We start from the raw sequence: 27,577 nt of genomic DNA on the forward strand, positions 1-27,577 counted from the left end.
AGAAACGAAAGAATTATCAAATGTGTTTATCGGTTTATATACGCCGAATATAGTGCTCACTCAGGGGTTTAAGATTTGTAAATGAGGAACTGCACTGGGATTAAATTATAACTAGAAACTATCTTGCCTAATTGCTTTACTGGCTTGTGCCTGAAGAGTCCAATTGGATTGACAAGGAGTGGTTTATTTCATATGCATGTCCCGTGGGCTATCAACATATCTAGTGTTCACTATCACAACCTTCAACGGTCTACGATACGACCATTACTCAGTAGACCTATGCACGGCATTGTTTCGTTGTTATTCAAATATGTTAGGTGCTTGAACCAACTACAAATCGGGTTCCATGAGCCTTTCTTGGTAGTTGAGACGTATTATGTGCGCAGCCAAACTGACGTATGATGTAACATGCAAGTATTAGTTTACTAGATGAACTGCTTTGATAAAAATCCGTACATATGCTTTCTTTACTCAGGTTGTTTCGGGTCAAGCTTATGGTGCATAGCCTACCCTACCTGACGCGGTGCAGAGACTATTGGAAAAGGTTGGATAGATGTTTGAGCACTGTGCAAGGTGAGTGTTGGTGTTTTAGAATGTAGCCTGGTAGGCTTTTACGTTATTTGTGTGTCACTGGTGGCACCTTAAATGGTGAGGACAGGCTCATGGTAATGGCTGAAACAGAATACATGGAACGGTATGAAACACTTCAAACATATGGTTTCCATTAGAGGTCGACCGATTATGACTTTTCAACGCCATACCTGTTATTGGAGGACCAAAAAAAGCTGATACCGAATCGGACGATTTATATATATATATATATATATAATGACAATTACAACAATACTGAATCAACAATAAACACTTATTTTAACTTTAATATAATACATCAATAAAATCAATTTAGTCTCAAATTTGGTTTAAATAATGCAAAAACAATGTGTTGGAGAAGAAAGTCAAAGTGCAATATGTGACCATGTAAAAAAGCTAACATTTAAGTTCCTTGCTCAGAACATGAGAACATATGAAAGCTGGTGGTTCCTTTTAACACGAGTCTTCAATATTCCCAGGTAAGAAGTTTTAGGTTGTAGTTATTATAGGACTATTTCTCTCTATACCATTTGTATTTCATATACCTTTGACTATTGGATGTTCTAATAGGTACTTTAGTATTGCCAGCCTAATCTCGGGTGTTGATAGGCTTGAAGTCATAAACAGCGCAATGCTTGAAGAGCGGCTGGCAAACGCAGTAAAGTGCTGTTTGAATGAATGCTTACGAACCTGCTGCTGCCTACCACCACTCGGTCAGACTGCTCTATCAAATCATAGACTTAATTATAATATAATAACACACATAAATACGAGCCTTAGGTTATTAATATGGTCAAATCTGGAAACTATCATTTCGAAAACAAAACGTTTATTCTTTCAGTGAAATACGGAACCGTTCCGTATTTTATCTAATGGGTGGCATCCATAAGTCTAAATATTGCTGTTACATTGCACAACCTTCAATGTTATGTCATAATTACGTAAAATTCTGTCAAATTAGTTAGCAACGAGCCAGGCGGCCCAAACTGTTGAATATATTTCCTGACTCTGCATGCAATGAAAAATGACAATTTCCCTAGTTTAATATTGCCTGCTAACATTAATTTATTTTAGCTTAATATGCAGGTTTAAAAATATATACTTCTGTGTATTGATTTTAAGAAAGGCATTGATGTTTATGGTTAGGTACATTCGTTCAAAGATTGTGCCCTTTTCGCAAATGCGCTTTTGTGAAATCATCCCCCGTTTGGCGAAGTTGGCTGTCTTTGTTAGGAAGAAATAGTCTTCACACAGTTCGCAACGAGGCAGGCGGCCCAAACTGCTGCATAAACCCTGACTCTGTTGTACAGAACGCAAGAGAAGTGACATAATTTCCCTAGTTAAAATAAATTCATGTTAACAGACAATATTAACTAAATATGCAGGTTTAAAATATATACTTGTGTATTGATTTTAAGAAAGGTGTTGATGTTTATGGTTAGGTACACATTGGTGCAACGACAGTGTTTCTTTCGCGAATGCACTTGTTAAATCACCCGTTTGGCGAAGTAGGCTGCGATTCAATGATAAATTAACAGGCACCGCATCGATTATATGCAACGCAGGACAAGCTAGATAAACTAGTAATATCATCAACCATGTGTAGTTAACTAGTGATTATGTTAAGATTTATTGTTTTTTATAAGATACGTTTAATGCTAGCTAGCACCTTACCTTGGCTCCTTGATGCACTCTCAAAACAGGTAGTCAGCCTGTCACCCAGTCTCCTCGTGGAGTGCAATGTAATCGGCCATGATCGGTGTCCAAAAATACAGATTGTTATGAAAACTTAAAACTTCCCACAATAAGTTTGATCCAAGTTAAACAATTTAAAGGCAAAGCTACCAAATACTAATTGAGTGTATGTAAACTTCTGACCCACTGGGAATGTGATGAAAGAAATAAAAGCTGAAATAAATAATTCTCTCTACTATTATTCTGACATTTCACATTCTTAAAGTAAAGTGTTGATCCCAACTGACCTGAGACAGGGAATTGTTACTTGTATTAAATGTCAGGAATTGTGAAAAACAGAGTTGAAATGTATTTGGCTGAGGTGTATGTAAACTTCCGACTTCAACTGTATTTGTATTATTGCTCTTTATGTTTTCCCCGATACTGTATTGCTTCAATTTATATGTGGGGAGGTTGATCCTATAGTGGAAGTTTCTCTTCATTGGGTTTGTCACAGCGGTAGCTCATACATTGCAAACCCCTTGTCCCCATGCCGTTTGCTGTATCTGACATGGTTTTTCACTGGATGGAGATGTGGTGCTCGTTCCTCTTAGTGCTTGTATGTTAGTGAACATCAGATATCCCATTTGGGGCTATTGCCCCTTGTGCCCAAATTGGAGATAGGCTGAGGGTAATTTTCCCTCTCTATGTCCACCAGGTTATACTGTGGATTTGAAATGGTCTTCCGGCAGGTCATGTCGTCCTCAGCACTTAAGTGGATCCACTGCATGCTCCAGTAGTGCAGGAGTGCACCACTTGAGGGTACTGTCTATTTGAACACACTACCTCGACTGGTAGGCGAGTACTGGTCATGTGCCAGTTGTTAACATCTGCAGGAGGAGTTGTCCAATATGTTGGTCTTCTAGCAGGTCATTGTGTCCTCAACATAAACGCATCCACTACATACTTGTTAAGGTTGTTACCGAGTGTAGCACTCCAGCTGGCTTTTGGCCCTCCCAGATGAGAGCTTCCCAGAAGCCTCAGCAGGACCCTTCCCTGTTAACTTCACTAATGGAGGACGAGTCGTCCTGGGTGGTCCAGGTACTACTGAGCATGTGCAAGAAAATCACCGCACCCTCAGCATGTGACTGATAACCTTTGACCCAGACTTCCTTGGCTGCTACAGGAGCACTGAGTGACCGCCCAAGAGGGTAGACTTTTGATGCCCACAGGTGAGATGCGATAAGCTCCAGTACAGTAATGGAGGAGTGCACCTTGAGGGTTCCTGGCTCTTTGAACGTACTGTCTCGTCTGGTAGGCTTTTTGTGCATATCCGTTTTTAGTTCTTCACCAATGTGTTGGTGTGCCGCTCCTTGTTCAATGGAATGTAAGTTATTGTAATGGAGGCCTAGTCAAAATGCTGGATGAGAATATTACGTTTGGAGGGCAGCTGTACCTCCTCCATCTGTACACTACGAACCTTACTGGTCAGCAAAAGATGAGACTTCTTTCTTTAGCCAGGCTGAGATCAGGACATACTCTCTCTGAGGGTAGATGTGGGCTAGAGCCAGCACACACTGCTGGCTTGACTGTCAGAGCCTGTTGTCAACTTGTTTTGCTCTTGAATGCTTTATCCAGAACACCGTCCTCTACAGTTCCTACATACATTGTAACACATATGTCTATGAGCCTATGGGAGTCACTCTTGGCTTTGAGGCAGAATAGAATAATATATTGCACTGCAGCACTTGGAATCCTAAAAAGTAGGTTAGGTGACCCAACAGCTGCCAACACAGACATAGTGCTGTCGTAGTCATCCTTTGTTAGTGATTTTGTAACATGTAAAATATGTGGAACATACATCTTCTTCCTTTTTTACAAGGCACATAACTACAGCACATCCAAACCAACAATTATGACTGACAACACATCTTTGTTGAATTACTGAACTCAGTATATATAAAAATGTATTTCTCATTATAAACTGGGTGGTTTGAGGCCTGAATGCTGATTGGCTGACAGCCGTGGTATATCAGACCGTATACCATGGGTGTGATGAAACATTTATTTGTACTGCATTAATTATGTTGGTAAACCAGTTTATAATCGCAATAAGGCACCTCGGGGGTTTGTGGTATATGGCCAATATACCATGGCTAAGGGCTGTATCCAGGCACTCCGTGTTGTGCGGAGCCCTTAGCCATGGTATATTGGCCATATACCACACCACCTCGGACCTTATTGCTTAAATAAAGCATGAAGAATGTGCCTACGTTTTTGTCATTTGGTATTTTTTACATTTTTTTCTTGTTTTGATTGCATTGTAATGTTTGTATTCATTAAAAACGTAATTGTCAGAAGTGCATTATTTCATGGGTTTCAAAATGACTTTTATTTTGACATTTGAAGATCATTCCAAGCCGGAAGTTAGCCAATTCACTCTACAGGCAAAAAAAAAAAGCTGAAACATAAGGAAGAAAACAGACAAATAGTAGTTACTTTCCTATTTAGCTGAATGTCTGAAGATGTACGCCTTTGTATTTACCTGTCTCCAAAGATAACAGACGGGTCAGAAATAAAATAAAAAACAGGCAGGAGGTTGAGTTATGCAAACCCCTGTCTTTTCCGGCGAAATGAGAAGGCGGATGAGGACTTTAAATTAGCTAGTTAGCCAGCTCACGATTTTTTTCGTCTAGCAAGGTTTGTGTGATTATTACTATTTTTATCAGATAACAATAGCGACAGTAATCACGGCAGTTGTCTGTAAATACGTGCTAAGGAATTGTCATTCATTGACCGCCTCGGGGTTCTCCCCCGGCCGGCGACAGAAGCATGGCAGGAAATCCGAGGAGGGGCGCAGGTCTCATCGGCTTGATGAAGGACGCATTTCAGCCCCATCACCAGCTTCTCCAGCCTCACCAACCTGCAGTGGTAGACAAGAAAATGGTGGAGAAATGCTGGAAACTTATGGATAAGGTAGGAAACAAGCCATCTAATTTCCTCTCTGGTCTTATGGGAAGTGCATTCAAATTGCAAGAATACTTAACATATGAAATGCCAGGTTTACTGTAATGTCCATAGTGTAGCAATAGCAAAACAATAGGTCACAGAATATAGGAGAGATACAGTTTGACAGTCTTTTTTCTAAATGAGGGGAACAATTACCCCGACTAATCATGTAAATACTATTTATTCTGCAAAATGAAGCAAATGTTTTCAGACATTAGTTATTTTTCTTCATAAAATGGTATCCAATACGTTGTTCCCCCAAATGGCCCGAATTTCACAAATTATGCTAATTGAGCAATGTTTAGTATTTTGATTTCAACAGTGTACAAGTTGTCTTTGGCAGGAAGATACTTGGCTATTGAGTTTCACAACTAAGTCTATTTTCAAATGTGTGATTGAACTATCTTGTGTTTTTTTTTCAATATTTATTTTTTTGCTCACTGACTCAGCTTGAATTAACACAATTGTACCTGATCCCTGTGTCAAATGGCCTATTCAACCAGAACAACAATACCAAATTATTTTGTCATGTTTTATATATTTGTCATACAATCGTGTAGGCCTACCATTTGAGGTTGTATGTTCCCTTGCCTACTACTGGTGTGGTAAAAATATCAACACTTACATTTTTGAATTGTATTTTCTTAAAAACAAAGATGAGGACTACTTGGTGTACTGTCATTAGACAATTGAGACCATAACAAGGGACTGGCTAGGCCTGGTTGAATGAACCAGTTGAATTACAAACATCATCCAGACTGTAAATAATTGGTTTAACCACAAGCAGGAGCCACAATGTAAATGTTGAATTCTCCACTTGAATGTAAATATCCAGGTCACTCATACCCCAAATTTACTCTCACACTGTGTATCATGATATGCTTATTCTGTCTCTACATTCAAATATCCATCTTCCCCATTCATGCAGTTGGCCCACACAAGCAATAGAACATATTATCATAAATCATAAAGGCAGAACAAAACAAGTGCATCTGTATCCTGTGTCGTTGTTTTAATTCCATCCCAGTGTACGCATGATATTACTAGTGACACTTTCAGTTCTTGTCATTTCTAGGGCCAGACTTGCTCTCCTAACCACTTACCTTGAGCAATTATTATGACCCAAGACAGTTTGTTTTTGTCTTGACAAAGATCAAGTGTTGACACAGCCCATGCATAGACAGATGTAGAGCAGAGAATGTAAGCTTTTAAAAAAGCAATAAAGGGGTGGTGTAAAATAAACATCTGAGAACCCATTGTTATATGACCAGTCATTCTGGTATGCGGGACTGCTTTCTCCAGTTTCCTTCGACCTCGTCTCACCCTCCCTTTCCCACACAGGTGGTGCGTCTGTGCCAGAACCCTAAGGTGGCCCTGAAGAACAGCCCCCCATACATCCTGGACCTACTGCCAGACACCTACCAGCACCTCCGCACCATACTGTCACGCTACGAGGGCAAGATAGAGACGCTTGGGGAGAATGAGTACTTCCGGGTGGTGATGGAGAACCTGACTAATAAGATCAAGCAGACCATGAGCTTGTTCAAGGAGGCCAAGGAGCGCATGTATGAGGAGAACTCTCAACCCAGGTAAAATGGAGGGGTATATTGCGCCTGCTGGTAGCCAGTCTGTTTCTGCTATAGCCAACATGTTGTTTCTTCAAGGCAATAGTTTATAAACCAAACAAAAATATAATTGCAACATTTAAAGTATTGGTCCCATGTTTCATGAGCTGAAATAAAAGATCCCAGAAATGTTCCATATACACAAAAAGGTTATTTCTCTCATTGTGTACAAATTTGTTTACATCCCTGTTAGTGAGAATTTCTCCTTTGCCAAGATAATCTATCCACCTGACAGGTGTGGCATATCAAGAAGCTGATTAAAACAGCATGAACATTACACAGGTGCACCTTGTGCTAGGAACAATAAAAGGCCACTCTAAAATGTGCAGTTTTGTCACACAACACAATGCCACAAATGTCTCAAGTTTGAGGGAGCGTGCAATTGGCATGCTGACTGCTAGAATGTCCACCACAGCTGTTGCCAGAGAATCTAATGTTCTTCTATCTACCATAAGCTTCCTCCGTCATTTTTGAGAATTTGGCAGTACGTCCAACCGGCCTCACAACCACAGTCGATGTGTATGGTGTTGGGTGGGTGAGTGGTTTGCTCATGTGAACAGAGTGCCCCATGGTGGTGACAGGGTTATGGTATGGGCAGGCATAAACTATGCACAACGAACACAATTGCATTTTATTGATGGTAATTTGAATGCACAGAGACACCGTGGCGATATCCTGAGGCCCAGTGACGTGCCATTCATCCGCCGCCATCACATTTTTCAGCATGAACGGCCCCATGTCGCAGGGATCTGTACACAATTCCTGGGAAAATGTCCCAGTTCTTCCATGGCCTGCATACTCACCAGACATGTCACACATTGAGCATGTTTGTGATGCTCTGGATCAACGTTTACGACAGCGTGTTCCAGTTCCTGCCGATATCTAGCAACTTCGTACAGCCATTGAAGAGTGGGACAACATGCCACAATTAACACCCTGATGAACTGTATGCGAAGGAGATGTGTCACGCTGCATGAGACAAATGGTGGTCACACCAGATACTGACTAGTTTTCTGATCCACGCCCCTATCTTTTTAAGGTATCTGTGACCAACAGATATATATTCCCAGTTGTGAAATCCACAGATTAGGCCCAAATTAATTTATTTCAATTGACTGATTTTCTTACAGTGCATTCGGAAACTATTCAGACCCTTCACTTTTCCCACATTTTGTTACATTAGCCTTAATCTAAAATGGATTAAATATATATTTTTCTACATACAATACCCCATAATGACAAAACGAAAACAAGTTTTTAGAAAGCTAGAAAAAGCATACCTGATTTACATAAGTATTCAGACCCTTTTGCTATGAGACTTGAAACTGAGCTTGGGTACATCCTGTTTCCATTGATCGTCCTTGAGATGTTTCTACAACTTGGAGTCCACCTGTGGTAAATTAAGTAGACTGGACATGATTTGCAAAGGCACACACCTGTCTATACAAGGTCCCACAGTTGACAGTGCATAGCACAGTAAAAACCAAGCCATGAGGTCCAAGGAATTGTCCGTAGAGCTCCAAGACAGGATTGTGTCGGCACAGATCTGGTGAAGGGTACCAAATAATTTCTGCACCATTGAAGGTCTCAAAGAACACAGTGGCCTCCATTATTCTTAAATGGAATAAGTTTGGAACCACCAAGACTCTTCCTAGAGTTGGCCACCTGGCCAAACTGAGCAATCGAGGGATAAGGGCCTTGGTCAGGGAGGTGTCCAAGAACCTGATGGTCACTGACAGAGTTCCTCTGTGGAAATGGGAGAACCTTCCAGAAGGACAACTGTCTCTGCAGCACTCTACCAATCAGGTGTTTATTGTAGAGTGGCCAGACGAAAGCCATTCCTCAGTAAAAGGCACATGACAGCCCGCTTGGAGTTTGCCAAAAGGCACCTAAAGGACTCTCAGATCATGATAAACAAGATTCTCTGTTCTGATGAAACCAAGATTGAACTCTTTGGCCTGAATGCCAAGCGTCACATCTGGAAGACATCTGGCACCATTCCTCCGGAAAGCATTGTGGTGACAGCATCATGCTGTGGGGATGCTTTTCAGCGGCAGGGACTGGGAGACTAGTCAGGCTCGAGGGAAAGATGAACACCGCAAAGTACAGAGAGATCCTTGATGAAAACCTGCACGGGACCTCAGACTGGGATGAAGGTTCACCTTCCAACGGGACAACGACCCTAAGCACACAGCAAAGACAACGCAAGAGTGGCTTCGGGACAAGTCTCTGAATGTCCTTGATTGGCCCGGACTTGAACCCGATCGAACATCTCAGCAATGCTCCCCATCCAACCTGACAGAACTTGAGGATCTGCAGAGAAGAATGGGAGGAACTCTCCAAATACAGGTGTGCCAAGCTTGTAGCGTTATACCCAAGAAGACTCAAGGCTGTAATTGCTGCCAAAGGTGCTTCAACAAAGTACTGAGTGAAGGGTCTGAATACTTATGTAAATGTAATATCTTTTTTTTTTAAATTTATATATATATATATGTATATATATATAAATTTCTAGAAACCTGTTTTTGCTTTGTCATTATGGGTTATTTTGTGTAGATTGAGGAGAAAAAAATAATTAATGCTAATGTAACAATGTGGAAAAAGTGAAGGGGTGTGAATACTTTCCGAATGTACTGTAAATGAACTAACTCAGTAAAATCTTTTAAATTGTGGCGTTTTATTTTTGTTCAGTATAGTTGTTGATTGTATAACCAGGTGAGGTCAAAATTAGCGCAATGGCTAGAACCCAACTTGAAAAGTAGGCCTAGGTGATCCTATCAAATGTTTCCTTTCTTGTTGTCAAGATTACTGGTATGTCTTATTTTCGGTGGGGTTTCTCATATGATGTCTTGGTTTTTTAGGTAATGTGGGTAGTTAAACATTTCTACCACTTGCGGGGAAGTGTAAGCGCAGTTAAGCTTCAAAACAGGAACCCCCCCCCCATGACCCTGGTGGGAGATGCTTTGTTATCAGTGTTTTGAATCTCCATGGTGGTTTGTGACAGGCAGAGTGCTGCATGCTGACTACGTTTTCCAAGAAACTACCTCACACCTCAAACCAATGTTCCATTAATTAGGCACGTGTTATTTGAAAATATGTTTTGCCATTTTAGCCACAACAAAAAAATACTAGAAAATAGGAATTGGGCATTTATTATTTAGTTGCAGGTCATGTTGCATAAAGGAAAGTGGGGATGTAAGAACCGCCTTAAGCTAAACAAACAGCTCTTTTTAGGGTATATTTCCTCTACTCAGAAATACATTGCTAAAACCCATCCTGTTTACTTTAGTTTCAGTTTAGCAATCATAAATATCTCATTCTAGTTCTGTGGAAGCAATGATGCTATCAGGGATTCTTCTAACTCACAAGTAGCACAAATGCAAGTGCCATTATAAGAAACTGACATGCTAGTACTCATATACCACATGCAATAGTTTGGTCATAAATAAGGTTAACATACACATTGATTAGTAGTTTGGTGTTGTGTGCCTTTGCAATGGGTTCTCAGGAGATGACACTTCTAAGAAGCTCATCACACATTCTTACAACTGGATGATTGTATACCAACCCCAACTCAAAGCCATCCAGTCCTGAAAAACTAGGCTTATACTACCTAGCCTTAAATGTTTGACCTGGGGGTACCAAAGTCAAGAAAATACATTACCATTGGTCAACTTCAGGGATGAGGTTTGTCTGAGGACGCTAAGATGACATACCTTTTCTTCATAGGCGAAACTTGACCAAGCTGTCGCTGATATTCAGCCACATGCTGGCTGAGCTAAAAGCCATATTTCCCAATGGCCTATTCCAAGGAGACAACTTCCGCATCACCAAAGCAGACGCCGCCGAGTTCTGGAGGAGGTCTTTTGGTGACAAGTGAGTTTTTTTGGGGGGGGGGGGCTCCGTTATCTTATAAAATTTCCTTAGTTGGGATGCCATATTAAAAAGGGGTTAAAATGAAACAAACGCTCAACTAAAAACATGCCTGGGGATAATTACTACTTTTGTATCACTAAACCCTCTCCTCTCTGTAGGACCATTGTTCCATGGAGGATGTTCCGCCAGGCTCTTCATGAGTTCCACCCCATCAGCTCAGGCCTGGAGGCCATGGCTCTGAAGTCCACCATCGACCTCACATGCAACGACTACATCTCCGTCTTCGAGTTTGACATCTTCACCAGGCTCTTCCAGGTAATGATTTCTCAAACGCAAATAATGATGGATGGGTTTTAATTACTTTTCCAGGTGTCTAAAGCACTTTAGATTGAATGGTGGAAACTCAACTCCTCCACTACCAAAATAGTTGTACACCCCTTCCACCACCAATATGTAGGGAATCTGCTTTCACTGCTCCCAATTCCCATTGCTGACCCACTCACTATCATAATACTTTGGATAAGAGCATCTCCTAAATTAATACAAAGTGACTTACATTAAGTCAATTCAGGACCACTTACTGTAGCAGTTATCATATTCATAAGTAATGAACTACCTTTCATGCAGTCAAAGTTCTCTGAGGAGCCAAATGTTTAGAGAGCTCAACTGCTGTGTAGATAGTTAATTGTAGAAGCTAACAAAACATGGGTACCTTTTATTCCATCAGAGGCAATAAAGATGTTTGAGTACAAAGCTAGAGATAGCTGCTCTATCATCATTTAGGGTGGGTTGGTTAAAGTACAGTCAGTACGTCCTCTATTGGATGTCTCTCAACTGGGCGGGGCCTTTACAGTAGTTCCTTTGACTTTGTGTGCACAGAGGCTACAAGTGTTGGCACAGTCTGTCTGGGCAGACAGAAACCAAAATGACTTCCTCAAATTAGCCTTGAGAATTGAGCTGGAGCAGAGTTGCCTATATGTTTAGTTTGTAGTGCAGCAGTGGTTACCGGCCAGTGGACAAAAGGAACACCTATGTGAGAAATGCTATTCATTGACTACAACTCAGCGTTCAACACCATAGTGCCCTCAAAGCTCATCAATAAGTTAAGGAACCTGGGACTAAACACCTCCCTCTGTAACTGGATCCTGGACTTCCTGACAGGTGGTGAGGGTAGGTAACAACACATCCGCCACGCAGATCAACAACACTGGAGCCCCTCAGGGGTGCGTGCTCAGTCCCCTCCTGTACTCCCTGTTCACCCATGACTGCGTGGCCAGGCACGACTCAAGCACCATCATTAACTTTGCAGACGACACAACAGTGGTAGGCCTGATCACGGCCAACGATGAGACAGCCTATAGAGAGGTCAGTGACCTGGCCTGGTGGTGCCAAAATAACAACCTTATCCCTCAACGTAATCAAGACAGAGGAGATGATTGTGGACTACAGGAAAAAAAGGCCCGAGCACGCCCCCATTCTAGTTGACGGGGCTGTAGTGGAGCAGGTTGAGAGCTTCAAGTTCCTTGGTGTCCACATCACCAACAAACTATCATGGTCCAAACACACCAAGACAGTCGTGAAGAGTGCACGACAAAGCCTTTTCCCCCTCAGGAAACTAAAAAGATTTGGCATGGGTCCTGAGATCCTCAAAAGATTCTACAGCTGCAACATCGAGAGCATGGTATGGCAACTGCTCAGCCTCCGACCACAAAGCACTACAGAGGGTAGTGCGTATGGCCCAGTACGTCACCGGGGTCAAGCTACTTGCCATCTAGGACCTCTATACTAGGCGGTGTCAGAGGAAGGCCCTGAAAATTGTCAAAGACCCCAGCCACCCCAGTCATAGACTGTTCTCTCTATTGCCGCATGGCAAGCGGAACCGGAGCGCCAAGTCTAGGACCAAAAGGCTTCTCAATAACTTCTACCCCCAAACCATAAGACTCCTGAACCGCTTATCAAATGGCTACCCGGACTATTTGCATTGTGTGTGTGTGCGTGTCCCCAACCCCTCTTTTACGCTGCTGCTACTCTCTGTTTATCTTATATGCATAGTCATTAACTATACACACATGTAAACTACCGTTCAAAAGTTAGGGTTCACTTAGGAATGTCCTTGTTTTTCTTTCAAAAACATTTCTTTGTCCATTTTAAAATAACATAAAATTGATCAAAAATACAGTGTAGACATTGTTAATGTTGTAAATGACTATTGTAGCTGGAAATGGTAGATTTAAAAAAAAAAATTGGGGGGGGCATACAGAGGCTCATTACATGGGCGTACAGAGGCTCATTACATGGGCGTACAGAGGCCCATTACATGGGCGTACAGAGGCCCATTATCAGCAACCATCACTCCTGTGTTCCAATGGCACGTTGTGTTAGCTAATACAAATTTAGCATTTTAAATGCTAATGGTCATTAGAAAACCCTTTTGCAATTATGTTAGCACAGCTGAAAACTGTTGTCCTGATTAAAGAAGCAATAAAACCGGCCTTCTTTAGACTATTTGAGTATCTGGAGCATCAGTATTTGTGGGTTCGATTACAGTCTCAAAATGGCCAGAAACAAAGAACTTTCTTCTGAAACTCGTCAGTTTATTTGTGTTCTGAGAAAACAACGCTGTGCACTACTCCCTTCACAGAACCGCGCAAACGGGCCCTAACCAGAATAGAAAGAGTGGGAGGCCCCGGTGCACAACTGAGCAAGAGGACAAGTACAGTCGTGGCCAAAATTTGAGAATGAAACATTAATTTCCACAAAGTTTGCTGCTTCAGTGTCTTTAGATATTTTTGTCAGATGTTACTATGAAATCCTGAAGTATAATTAGAAGCATTTCACAAGTGTCAAAGGCTTTTATTGACAATTATATGAAGTTGATACAAAGAGTCAATATTTGCAGTGTTGACCCTTCTTTTTCAAGACCTCTGAAATCCACCCTGGCATGTTGTCAATTAACTTCTGGGCAACATCCTGACTGATGGCAGCCCATTCTTGCATAATCAATGTTTGGAGTTTGTCAGAATTTGTGGGGTTTTGTTTGTCTACCTGCCTCTTGAGGATTGACCACAAATTCAATGGAATTAAGGTCTGTGGAGTTTCCTGGCCATGGACCCAAAATGTCGATGTTTTGTTCCACAAGCCACTTAGTTATCACTTTTGCCTTATGGCAAGGTGCTTCATCATGCTGGAAAAGGCATTGTTCGTCACCAAACTGTTCCTAGATGGTTGGTAGAAGTTGCTCTCGGAGGATGTGTTGGTACCATTCTTTATTCATGGCTGTGTTCTTAGGCAAAATTGTGAATGAGCCCACTCCCTTGGCTGAGAAGCCACCCCACACATGAATGGTCTCAGGATACTTTACTGTTGGCATGACACAGGACTGATGGTAGCGCTCACCTTGTCTTCTCCGGACAAGCTTTTTCCCGGATGCCCCAAACAATCAAAGGGGAAAATGACTTTACCCCAGTCCTCAGCAGTCCAATCCTTGTACCCTTTTCAGAATATCAGTCTGTCCCCGATGTTTTTCCTGGAGAGAAGTGGCTTCTTTGCTGCCCTCGTTGACACCAGGCCATCCTCCAAAAGTCTTTGCCTCACTGTGCATGCAGACGCACTCACACCTGCCTGCTGCCATTCCTGAGCAAGCTCTGTACTGGTGGTGCCCAGATCCCGCAGCTGAATCAACTTTAGGAGATGGTCTTGGCACTTGCTGCGCTTTCTTGGGTGCCCTGAAGCCTTCTTCACAACAATTGAACCGCTCTCCTTGAAGTTCTTGATGATCCGATAAATGGTTGATTTAGGTGCAATCTTACTGGCAGCAATATCCTTGCCCGTGAAGCCCTTTTTGTGCAAAGCAATGTTGACGGCATGTGTTTCCTTGCAGGTAACCATGTTTGACAGAGGAAGAACAGTGATTCCAAGCACCACCCTCCTTTTTGAAGCTTCCAGTCTGTTATTCAAACTCAATCAGCATGACAGAGTGATCTCCAGCCTTGTCCTCGTCAACACTCACACCTGTGTTGAGAGAATCACTGACATGTCAGCTGGTCCTTTTGTGGCAGGGCTGAAATGCAGTGGAAATGTTTTTGGGGGATTCAGGAATATATGCAAATTACCATCATACAAACTGAGGCAGCAGACAAATTTATATTTGTGTCATTTCTCAAAACTTGGCCACGACTGAACATTAGTGTCTAGTTTGAGAAATCGACACCTCAAGTCCTCAACTGGCAGCTTTATTAAATAGTACCTGCAAAACACCGGTATCAACGCCAACAGTGAAGAGGCAACTCCGGGATGCTGGCCTTCTAGGCAGAGTTCCTCTATCCAGTGTCTGTTCTTTTGCCCGTCTTAATCTTTTCTTTTTATTAGCCAGTCTGAGATGGATTTTTATTTGCAACTCTGCCTAGAAGGCCAGCATTCCCGAGTTGCCTTTTCACCGTTGACGTTGAGACTGGTGTTTTGCAGGTACAATTTAATGAAGCTGCACAGCTTTTTGTGCATATGGAAAACTGCACAGTTAAGTAGTCCAACACTCTAACCAGTGCACTCCACGAGTAGCCTGCCTGTTACGCGAATGTAGTAGAAGCCAAGGTAAATTGCTAGCTAGCATTAAACTTATCTTATAAAAAACAACCAATCATAATCTCAAGTTATAACTCCTAATCCAGTTTAGCAGGCAATATTAACCAGGTGGAATTGTGTCATTTCTCTTGCGTTCACTGCATGTAGAGTCAGGGTATATGCAACAGTTTGGGCTACCTGGCTCATTGCGAACTATTTTGCCAGAATTTTATGTAATTATGACATACATTGAAGGTTGTGCAATGTAACAAGAATATTTAGACTTAGGGATGCCACCCGTTAGATAAAATACCGAACGGTTCCGTTATTTCACTGAAATAATAAACATTTTGTTTTCGAAATGATAGTTTCCGGATTCGATCATATTAATGACCAAAGTCTCGTATTTTTGTGTGTTATTATGTTATAATTAAGTCTGATTTGATAGAGCAGTCTGACTGAGCAGCAGCAGGCCCGTAATCATTCATTCAAACAGCACTTTTGTGCGTTTTGCCAGCAGCTCTTCACAAGCACAGCGCTGTTTATGACTTCAAGCCTATCAGCCTAATGGCTGGTGTAACTAATGTGAAATGGCTAGCTAGTTAGCTGGGTGTGCGCTAATACTGTTTCAAACGTCACTCGCTTTTAGATTTGGAGTAGTTATTCCCCTTGCGCTGCAAGGGCTGCGGCTTTTGTGGAGCGATGGGTAACGATGCTTCGAGTGTGGCTGTTGTCTGTGTTCCTGGTTCGAGCCCGGGTAGGGGCAAGGAGGGGGACGGAAGCTATACTGTTACACTGGCAATACTATAGTGCCTATAAGAACATCCAATAGTCAAAGGTATATGAAATACAAATGGTATAGAGAGAAATAGTCCTATAAATACTGTATTAACTACAACCTAAAACCTCTTACCTTGGAATATTGAAGTCTCATGTTAAAAGGAACCACCAACTTTAATATGTTCTGAGCAAGGAACTTAAACGTTAGCATTTTTACATGGCACATATTACTTTCATCTCCAACACTTTGTTTTTGCATTATTTAAACCAAATTGAACATGTTTCATTATTTGAGGCTAAATAGATTTTATTGATGTTTTATATTAAGTTAAAATAAGTGTTAATTCAGTATTGTTGTAATGTCATTATTGTCATTATTACAAATTGACAAGCTGTTCTTGCTTAAGGGTTCTGACTGTGGTGTGTGTGTATTGTGCAGCCGTGGTCATCTCTCCTGAGGAATTGGAACAGCCTGGCTGTCACACACCCGGGGTATATGGCCTTCCTCACCTACGACGAGGTTAAGGCCCGACTGCAAAGGTTCATCCACAAGCCTGGCAGGTGAGACACACACACACACACACACAATGACACATACACTTGACGCTGAAGTAAATATTTTGACATGTACACTTGCATTCAAAAAAACATCACAGACCATCCAAGTACATCAACATGTACACAACTTCTCTCACACCACACATCTTTGGTCTGCCTCTGTCAGTTATATCTTCAGACTGAGTTGCACTCGGCTGGGCCAGTGGGCCATTGGCTACGTCACTGCAGATGGGAACATTCTGCAGACCATCCCCCACAACAAGCCCCTCTTTCAGGCCCTCATTGATGGATTCAGGGAGGGATTGTGAGTATGACATATGTAACGGATGTGAAACGCTAGCTTAGTTAGCGGTGGTGCGCGCTAACTAGCGTTTCAATCGGTGATGTCACTTGCTCTGAGACCTTGAAGTAGTGGTTCCCCTTGCTCTGCAAGGGCCGCGGCTTTTGTGGAGCGATGGGTAACGATGCTTCGTAGGTGACTGTTGTTGATGTGTGCAGAGGGTCCCTGGTTCGCGCCCGGGTATGGGCGAGGGGATGGTATAAAGTTATACTGTTACACATAGATAAGATGAAAGAATGACCAAATACTAGCTTTTCTGGTTCAGTCAAAGCATTTGTAAAATCTGTTGTGTGACATTTCCTTTGTAGTTTGTAGTCAAACCGATTTCAACCTCTTTCAATCATCACATAATTGCTCATTTAATTAGCTTCTGGCTTCAACTGGCCATTGAAATGTTTAGACTTTTTGCTCGCTCTCCAGCTACCTGTTCCCAGACGGCCGGGCCCAGAACCCAGACCTCACAGGGCTGTGTGAGCCCTCCCCACAGGACCACATTAAAGTCACACAGGTCAGACACATTCTCACATCCACTAAGTTCATAACATTCACTACAGGTCGTAAGACTTCAGATGCACTTGTGACTCAAACTTTTGCCTAATGTAATTTTCCTCATGCTTACAATGCCCTAAACATACATTTGTATACTTGTCAGAATACTGTCTGTTTTTAGATGGATGTTTCCTAAAATCAGAATTGGGCCAGAAAAATATTTGTCCTATTGAAGTATCTCATACATCAGAATTGTCATCTCAGTGTATCATTTACTTGTGTGATACTCATCCTTTCTCTTCTCTGTGCTACAGGAGCAGTATGAGCTCTACTGTGAGATGGGCTCCACATTCCAGCTATGTAAGATCTGTGCCGAGAATGACAAGGATGTGAAGATAGAGCCCTGCAGCCACCTCATGTGCACCTCCTGTCTCACTGCCTGGCAGGTATTTCCCAGAATTATGTCATCTTGCAAGAGTGTCTATTGTTTCACATTAATTTTGTACATTTTATTGGTCGTAAGTGCTGAGAATAGACATTTTGCTCCTACTCTTGGGTAATATGAGAAAAAGAGACCCGCACTCTGCTCTTTTAATAAGCTTTATGTATCGGTTCCATGGCCTTCGTCAGAGCTTTTGAGTTTTTTTAAATTGGCACCCTCATGTAGACCTAGCCCCACCCACATCCATTCCACCCATCAAATTGGGTTTGAGTTGAGGGAAAACAAATAAGTGCTACCAAATATAACAAAATGCATTTCATAAATATTTAAATAAAGTGTGTACATAAACGTATTAAAGACGTCTGTAAAACCACAATGAGGACATCGACCTACCAAGCAAGTTTTCATAAATCGCTGCGTACAGCGCAAGAAAAACGTCAGAGTAATCTGAAATAGGGGAATAATTAATGTTCACATTTACAACATAACATACATAGGCATTTCATAATTAAGTCCTTCAGGAAATAATGTCTGGAGAGTGAAAATCCCAAAACATTCTCCTTTGCATTATTTTGATCACCTCCCCTGCCTCATATCTTAACTTTGTCTATGCCACAAAATCTAAAGGTAGAAATGTAATGTTTTAGGTCATTAAAATATACTGCAACTGGATAATCCCTGTCGTTTCTCCTGATTGAACTTATGTTCACAGATTCTCTATGAGAGAACGAGAGGTTATACCTACATAGCACATCCTACTCTTATGGGTAAAACTAAAAGCAATGCATGAAGCTTCTTTAGTCATAGGCTCAACAAAAATAAAGAGAACACTTAAACAACACAATGTAACTCCAAGTCAATCACACTTCTGTGAAATCAAACTGTCCACTTAGGAAGCAACACTGATTGACAATAAATTTCACATGCTGTTGTGCAAATGCAATAGACAACAGGTGGAAATTATAGGCAATTAGCAAGACACCCCCAATAAAGGAGTGGTTCTGCAGGTGGTGACCACAGACCACTTCTCAGTTCCTATGCTTCCTGGCTGATGTTTTGGTCACTTTTGAATGCTGGCGGTGCTTTCACTCTAGTGGTAGCATGAGACGGAGTCTACAACCCACACAAGTGGCTCAGGTAGTGCAGCTCATCCAGGATGGCACATCAATGCGAGCTGTGGCAAGAAGGTTTGCTGAGTCTGTCAGCGTAGTGTCCAGAGCATGGAGGCACTACCAGGAGACAGGCCAGTACATCAGGAGACGTGGAGGAGGCCGTAGGAGGGCAACAACCCAGCAGCAGGACTGCTATCTCCGCCTTTGTGCAAGTAGGAGCACTGCCAATAGCCCTGCAAAATGACCTCCATCAGGCCACAAATGTGCATGTGTCTGCTCAAACGGTCAGAAACAGACTCCATGAGGGTGGTATGAGGGCCCGACGTCCACAGGTGGGGGTTGTGCTTACAGCCCAACACCGTGCAGGATGTTTGGCATTTGCCAGAGAACACCAAGATTGGAAAATTCACCACTGGCGCCCTGTGCTCTTCACAGATGAAAGCACTGAGCACATGTGACAGACGTGACAGAGTCTGGAGACGCCGTGGAGAAAGTTCTGATGCCTGCAACATCCTCCAGCATGACCGGTTTGGCGGTGGGTCAGTCATGGTGTGGGGTGGCACAGCCCTCCATGTGCTCGCCAGAGGTAGCCTGACTGCCATTAGGTACCGAGATTAGATCCTCAAACCCCTTGTGAGACCATATGCTGGTCCGGTTGGCCCTGGGTTCCTCCTACTGCAAGACAATGCTAGACCTCATGTGGCTGGAGTGTGTCAGCAGTTCCTGCAAGAGGAAGGCATTGATGCTATGGACTGGCCCGCCCGTTCCCCAGACCTGAATCCAATTGAGCACATCTGGGACATCATGTCTCACTCCATGCTTTAGTCCAGGTCTGGGAGGAGATCCCTCAGGAGACCATCCGCCACCTCATCAGGAGCATGCCCAGGCGTTGTAGGGAGGTCATACAGACACGTGGAGGCCACACACACTACTGAGCCTCATTTTGACTTGTTTTAAGGACATTACATCAAAGTTGGATCAGCCTGTAGTGTGGTTTTTCACTTTAATTTTGAGTGTGACTCCAAATCCAGACTTCCATGGATTGATAAATTTGATTTCAATTGAAAAAAATTGTGTGATTTTGTTGTCAGCACATTCAACTAGGTAAAGAAAAAAGTATTTAATAAGAATATTTCATTCATTCAGATCTAGGATGTGTTATTTTAGTGTTCCCTTTATTTTTTTGAGCAGTGTATTTAGGACGCATCATAAGCTGCCCTGACCAGTTAAGAGTTCAACAGGTGTCTTGATAATAGAAAGATTCAGTGAGTCAGTGTTTCCTGTGTCACATGCAATTGCTTTTGAGTTGTTTAGAATGTTTTGATATTTCATCAATCCATAAATAATCTAGACCTACATGTAAAAGTATCGCTTGCACTTTTGACAATTTCACAAGACATGTTTTATATGATGTGCCTAAATACTTAACCACTTGATTATTTAATTACCTACATGTTATTTAAAATTATCCGTTTGGAACGCAACATGTTGTAAAAAAAAAAATCTCTAAATTGGGCATGCCTAAAAGTAGTGCGTGTGTTAACTTTGATAGTGTTGTATGCAACATTATCGCCAAGTGACTTGATGCCTACTGTGCCAAAGTGATTTAGAGTTGTTCAACGGGAGTGACAACGAGTGTGTGTTGATAACAATAACATTGTGAAAATTCCACTTTTAACCATATAAATTTGATCAAAATAAATGTTGTGCATGTTAACATTAGGCGATAATTAAGAGTAGGCAAAGTGATTGTCAGGCAAAAATGATAAAACATTTTACATTTGATGTACAGTCACATTCACTGTGGTCTGAAGCTATATAGAATTCACGCTGGCGATGCCGCATGTCTAAGCAGTGTCTTAACATAATCCTAAAACTTACTCTTGAGCTGGGAGGTTTTTTCCTTCTTAAAACAGGTTCACAGGATTCCTTGGACCTTTTCTGAGATGCTTTGTGGATATCAGCCCTTTGCCCGATTTTATTTTAAACTGCAGTATTGCTCTCTCCCAGGAATCGGAGGGGCAGGGCTGTCCGTTCTGCCGCTGTGAGATTAAAGGCACAGAGCCCATCGTGGTAGACCCCTTCCACCCCAAGAACAGCAGCAGCGGGGCCTCCTTTGCCAGCTTCCAGGGGCCGTACGGGGTGGAAGGAGGGGGCTCCCTGTCAGTCTCCCCCAGCAACGACGAGGACGATGACGAGCGCCTGGAGGATCCCCACCTCATTATGAGCAGGCTGGCCTGCACCAAGGCAAGACCACCAGCCACCATCTATGAGCAGCTAGGCTTTGTCATGTTCTCTCTATTTCTCCTACACACACCATCTCCCATCATCATTGTGTCCTTGTGGTAAAAGTGAAAAGACGATCTATAAAAGACTTGGTAGTTTTCAGAATTCGCCAATTAGATACACCACCCAGTAAATCAACAACTAAAAACCATCTCCCTCCATCTACATGTTGTAGAAACAAGCTCACATATTACTTGTTTTGATGTCTCCCCTGTGTTTTCAGGTGGAGCGCCCGCCCTCCCCTGTGACGCCCCTGCCCCCCGTGCCCCCCAGGCTGGACCTGCTGCAGCAGAGGCCCCCCAGCTCCCCAGGGGCCCCGGGCCAAGGAGCAACAACCAAGGCAAGTGGAAGACCTAATCAAATTCAAGCTTTCTTTATGTATATAATGGTGTGCCCATGCATGTCATGTGATTTTTACATTTGACTATTTTAGCAGACACTCTAATCCAGAGAGATAGTATTGCATACAGTCATTAATATCTGCTCTCCCCAGATTGCAGCCCTCCACAGAGACAAACCTTTGCCCCTCCCTCCTGCTCTGCGAGAGTTACCCCCACCTCCCCCACCCGAACGCCCTTCTCCCCTTGGACCCCCAGAGGGCCGGCTTCAAAGGAGACCTCTGCCAAGCACCCCTCCAGAGCCCAACTGGGCCTCCAACTACATGGTTCCCCGGCACGTAGCCAAGGCCCCCCCACAGACCAACGGACCCAGTGACAGTGACTGCATCCACAGAGCAAAGCCACTAGCAGCGACCAACGCTATCTACTCCCTGGCAGTCGGGTATGGTATTTGTATAGAAATTGATAAAATGTGGTATGGATGTAATGTAGATGTTCAATAGAGAGAAGTCACTCTTGCCCTGAAGAGTTATGGGAAATGCTGATTTTTATTCTAGTCCAGCACTTAAACAATAGATTTAAAAATAATAATAATAATTTATTTGACCTTTTTATTTAACTAAGCAAGTCAGTTAAGAACAAATTCTTATTTTCAATGACTGCCTAGGAACAGTGGGTTAACTGCCCTGTTCAGGGGCAGAACGACAGATTTTTACCTTGTCTGCTCGGGGATTCGATCTTGCAACCTTCCGGTTACTTGTCCAACGCGCTAACCACTAGGTTTCCTGCCACCCCAAATGTAATGGTGGCCTTCCATTCCTGACGTGATTGGTTGAATCAGAGGCTCTCTGGGACTTAGATTGTCTATATACCCTGTAGTAACTCATAGAGTGACTGATTGGTAATTCAATGTGTTGTATGTATTACTTTTCTCTGTTGTTAGACCTCAACAGGAGTCTACTGGTGAGAAGTCATCTGGGAGTGATGAGGAGAATGAGTACATGAGCCCCACCTCTCTCCCTGCAGCAGGACCCTCCTGGGCCATGGCAGGTGCTGTCGTGCCCTCACCACCACCGCTCCAACCCACTAACCGCGACTCACGGTGAGTGCTCAACACTGTCACTATGAGGTGACCAGGTTGATTATGATCAGTACAGGGTCCTGACTAAGGTTTTTCTGATGCCCCTCCCTCTGCCCTTTATCTTCCTCCATCCCTACCTCTCTCTCCCCTCCCCCTTCTCTCCTAGGACTGTGGTGTGTGATGTGGACTGTGAGGACCCTCAGGTGTATGAGTCCATGTGTAACATCCAGGCTAGTGCTACGGAGCCCCTCCCTCTGCCCTCCCTGCCCCAGCAGCCACCAGAGTCCGGTACATAGAGATGGATGAAGGATATCTATTCTCACTTTTCTGATTGCACATGAAGTTACATAAGTCATCCCCTTTGTACAATCAGAAAACCATCATGAAACTTGAATCACACTGGCATCTTTTGCATGTTTACACCTGCCTAGAAACATACTATCTCAATGAATGTGGCCACAATCCGATTACAGTTATGTATCTCAGCAAGTGGAAAATGCACACTACTGTTCAAAAGTTTGGGGTCACTTAGAAATGTCCTTGGAAGAAAATCACATTTTTTTTGTCCATCATAATAACATGAAATTGATCAAAAATACAGTGTAGACATAGTTGTAAATGACTATTGTAGATGGAAACAGCTGATTTTTAATGGGATATTTACATGAGGGGGTACAGAGGCACATTATCAGCAACCATCACTCCTATGTTCCAAAGGCACGTTGTGTTAGCTAATCCAAGGTTATCATTTTAAAAGGCTAATTGAGCATTAGAAAACACTTTTGCAATTATATTAGCACAGCTGAAAACTTGTTCTGATTAAATAAGCAATAAAATGGGCCTTCTTTAGACTAGTTGCGTGTCTGGTGCATCAACATTTGTGGGTTCGATTACAGTCTCAAAATGGCCAGAAACAAAGAACTTTCTTCTGAAACTCGTCAGTCTATTCTTGTTCTGAGAAATCAAAGCTATTCCATGCAAGAAATTGCCAAGAAACTGAAGATCTTGTACAACGCTATGTACTACTCTCTTCACAGAAGAGCGCAAACTGGCTCTAACCAGAATAGAAAGAGGAGTGGGAGGCCCCGGTGCACAACTGAGCAAGATGACAAGTCCTCAACTGGCAGCTTCATTAAATAGTACCCGCAAAACACCAGTCTCAACGTCAACAGTGAAGAGGCGACCCCGGGATGCTGGCCTTCTAGGCAGTTGCAAAGAAAAAGCCCTCTCTGACTGGCCAATGAAAAGAAAAGGTAAAGATGGGCAAAAGAACAGACACGGGACAGAGGAAGATTGAAAAAAAGTGTTATGGAGAAGTTTCTAAGTTTGAGGTGTTCGGATCACAAAGAAGAACATTTGTGAGATGCAGAAAAAATGAAGATGCTGGAGGAGTGCTTGACACCATCTGTCAGGCATGGTGGAGGCAATGTGATTGTCTGGGGTTCCTTTGGCGGTGGTAAAGTGGGAGATTTGTACAGGGTAAAAGGGATCTTAAAGAAGGAAGGCTATCACTCAATTTTGCAACACCATGCCATACCCTGTGGATGGCTCTTAATTGGAGCTAATTTCCTCCTACAACAGGACAATGACCCAAAGCACACCTCCAAACTATGCAAGAACTATTTAGGGAAGAAGCAGTCAGCTGGTATTCTAACGGAGTGGCCAGCACAGTCACCGTATCTCAACCCTATTGAGCTGTTGTGGGAGCAGCTTGACCGTATGGTATGTAAGAAGTGCCCATCAAGCCGATCCAAGCATGGGGTGAAATCTCTTCAGATTACCTCAGCAAATTGACAACTAGAATGCCAAAGGTCTGCAAGGCTGTAATTGCTGCAAATGGAGGATTCTTTGACGAAAGCAAAGTTTGAAGGACACTTACTATTACAATGGAAAATCATTATTTATAACCTTGTCAACGTCTTGACTATATTTCCTATTCATTTTGCAACTAATTTCATGTATGTTTTCATGAAAAACAAGGACATTTCTATGTGACCCAAAACTTTTGAACGGTAGTGTATATCCTGTGTTCAGGGTATTCAAATCACTCTTTATCCCTTTAATCCTCTTGTTCACCCTCCAGACTACCTCATCCCTCCCCCTGCGGTTCCCCTGCACCATATGGTAGAGGAGATGGAGGATGAGGATGAGTATGACTACCCCCGACCCCAGGCTCCCCCAGCACCCGCCAGGCGCACCCTCTCTGACGTCACCGGCACCTCGGCCGCCTTCAGCTGCCTATCAATGGACAGCCCTACCATAGATGCCTGTATGTAACTCAGCATTAGAGTTTTCAGTCCTTTTCCTCTCTTGCTTTGTCATGTTAAGAGTTATATTTATCAAACACCATGAACATGTTCTTTCCTCTCTCCCAGCTACGTTTTCATCAGGTCAGGACCCCGAGTGCCCCCCTAAGCCCCTCCCACGCCGGGTCAACTCAGACCACCGGCCCCGCCCCCTTACCCCAGAAGCCCTGCTCCCTGCCGCCAGTCCATCAGCTGGCTACCGAGGGGGGCCCGTTCCCGGTGTGGCACTATCCATCAACGGGGAGATAGAGCATCTGATGAGCCAGGGCTACTCGTTCCAGGACATTCAGAAGGCCCTGATGATCGCCCAGAACAACCTGGAGACGGCTAAGAACATCCTGCGCGAGTTTGTGTCCATCCCCTCCACGGCCCACATCCTCACGTAGCAGCCTCAACACCACACCCTATATCCTTTACCCACTGTGCCATAATGGATAGCATTTCTACTGTGCTGGTTGTGACCGGTCTGGAAGCACTGTAAATTGTAAGGGGAAGAGGGCTCGGTCCCATGCACAGGCAAAGTGAGAGAATCTAAAGGGAGAGGGAGGATGCTTGACGTGGCCTCTGTATGGCCAAGCCTTTGACCCTTGTATGGTCGTTTGTGCTTGCCTCCAGTATTATTGTGTGGCTCTAAGCATTTCCTTGTTTCTGAGTGCAAGGTAGAGTAAGCCGAAATTCACACGGTGTGCTTAGGCTACAGTAAGGAATAGTTATGGACTTATTGTACAGCAGCAGTAACTGTTGTTGGGGCATACCTGACTCATGATTCCCACTCCCTCTTCACTCTAATGGTGACCATGTTAGTTTTGATTGTGTCATAGTCGTACATACAGCTTGTAGCTAGACACGCCAGGTGGAGACTAAACCATTTGATTCTGTGGTTTGTGCTAAAGCCAATGAATGTGAATATTTGAGTTGGATTGCAGTATTACAGGGCTCCATGTCATGCATTTCACTGTAATTGCAGTAGGTGAAGTAACTATTTTTTTAAAAGTAAGCATAACTCCAAATTGCTTTAGTTCCTGGTTTACTTATAATATATAAGCCTGAATGACGTGTACGTAATCTCAGAATGTATTCAGTGTAGTGCTAATATTGACTGGTGAACTAATGTAACATTTCTGATGTCATCATTCACTGTTAGGCCTTATTGTTAATTCTGTGAATAGCTTATATTTTAAAGTGAGTGTCCTTTTTTTAATGTCATACTTAAAAATTAAGGGAGTATATCTGCCCTATCTGAATTTTGCTCTCTGCTAATCAGTGTGCAATTGGACTTCTGCTTGTAAGGGTTGTTTTTTGGGATCCATACTATTCATTTTCCAGACAATAATATATTGATTGGGCAGAGAAGACACAGTGATCCAAGTCATGTATATACCATGATATTTAGTGAAATGAAGTACTTAATTGGCACTACCTCAGACTTGCTTTGCTGCCTCCTCTGGGAAAGAACACTTTGTACAACGTTCTTGTTTATACGTTACAAACAGAATATGGCCCCATCTTAAGGCGGCTCAGTGCGTTTTGAACTAATGTATTTTCTTTGTACCTACGTTGATTTAGGATTGTTTTTTTTCTCCCAATGATGTGGCTTCGACACATTTGAGAAATCTGTTAATATATGAATCATTTAAATTTAAATGAATTTGAAACCCCGTTGAACATGGAGTTTTTGTCATTGTCCTCTGGACTCTGGTACAACAGACTGAACAATGTGCAGTAATATGCCAAGGTTATTTGGGGACTCACACCAGAAATGTTAGGTGTTTGATTCAAAGCCAAAAGTATTTAAATACAGGTTTAAATCACATTATTAGTTGTAGATACTTCTAGTTGTAAAGAATGGCCATGATATTTCTGCATCTGTTTGTTTCGCTTGAGTTCAATACTGTTTTAACTTTCAAATTGTGATGTACTTTGACTGCAATTCCTTGATCATCAACTTAAGTGCCACTCCTTGTAAAATCATTTGAGAATTGACTTCAGGCCTCTGCTTTCCACTGTGTCGCTCATATGTGGACTCACCACAAGAGGACACTCTGTCATAAGAGATTGCTGTGGTCTCATACGCCACACTAGTAATTGCTCAATAGTTGCAGAATTTACTGGTGTACGGAAGCACAGTTGGTGCTTTGTCGTTCGATCGAAGATAACAATGTGAAATTGTATGTTAGAATTCATTGTGCGCCTCACCTGTACATACAGAGAGGACTAACAAAAACTTTTTTCATTGCCTTATTGCATGTGTAGTTAAAGTATTTTATTTATTCATTAATGTACTCAGCATTCATTATGTTGCCATGTGTTCATTCCTCAGCCATTAAAGATGTTCAAATAAACAATATTTTCTTTAACATTTGATTGGTATATTTTCTAGAAAATGTTATAATACTGTAAGATATGGTCCATGTAGCTCTTGTTACAAACCTAATAACTAGCCTACTAATATTGTTTTGCACTTTGTCTAGGGGTCCCAGGCCTAGTTACATGGTCTGTCACCTGAATGA

At 42.6% G+C, this 27,577-nt stretch overlaps 1 protein-coding gene across 3 annotated transcripts; it reads left to right on the forward strand.

Annotated features, from left to right (window-relative positions):
• LOC112228511 (E3 ubiquitin-protein ligase CBL) lies at positions 1-27,424 on the forward strand. 3 transcript variants are annotated; one of them, XM_024393888.2, is made up of 17 exons: positions 1-378; positions 476-573; positions 5,094-5,241; positions 6,616-6,863; positions 10,629-10,775; positions 10,934-11,090; positions 16,555-16,676; positions 16,840-16,977; positions 17,434-17,521; positions 17,817-17,948; positions 21,067-21,303; positions 21,566-21,682; positions 21,836-22,122; positions 22,624-22,782; positions 22,928-23,049; positions 24,845-25,030; positions 25,137-27,424. In XM_024393888.2, the coding sequence occupies exons 2-17, from the start codon at positions 554-556 to the stop codon at positions 25,451-25,453; spliced, it is 2,625 nt and encodes an 874-aa protein (XP_024249656.1). In that variant the 5' UTR covers positions 1-378; positions 476-553; the 3' UTR covers positions 25,454-27,424. The 3 variants fall into 3 exon arrangements, with proteins under 3 accessions (XP_024249656.1, XP_024249658.1, XP_024249659.1); XM_024393890.2 differs by having other exon boundaries at positions 1-360; XM_024393891.2 differs by lacking the exon at positions 5,094-5,241 and having other exon boundaries at positions 3-573.
• The last annotated feature ends 153 nt before the right edge of the window (positions 27,425-27,577 follow it).

This window comes from Oncorhynchus tshawytscha, linkage group LG30, assembly GCF_018296145.1.
Source record: "Oncorhynchus tshawytscha isolate Ot180627B linkage group LG30, Otsh_v2.0, whole genome shotgun sequence".
Classification (NCBI taxonomy): Eukaryota; Metazoa; Chordata; class Actinopteri; order Salmoniformes; family Salmonidae; genus Oncorhynchus; species Oncorhynchus tshawytscha.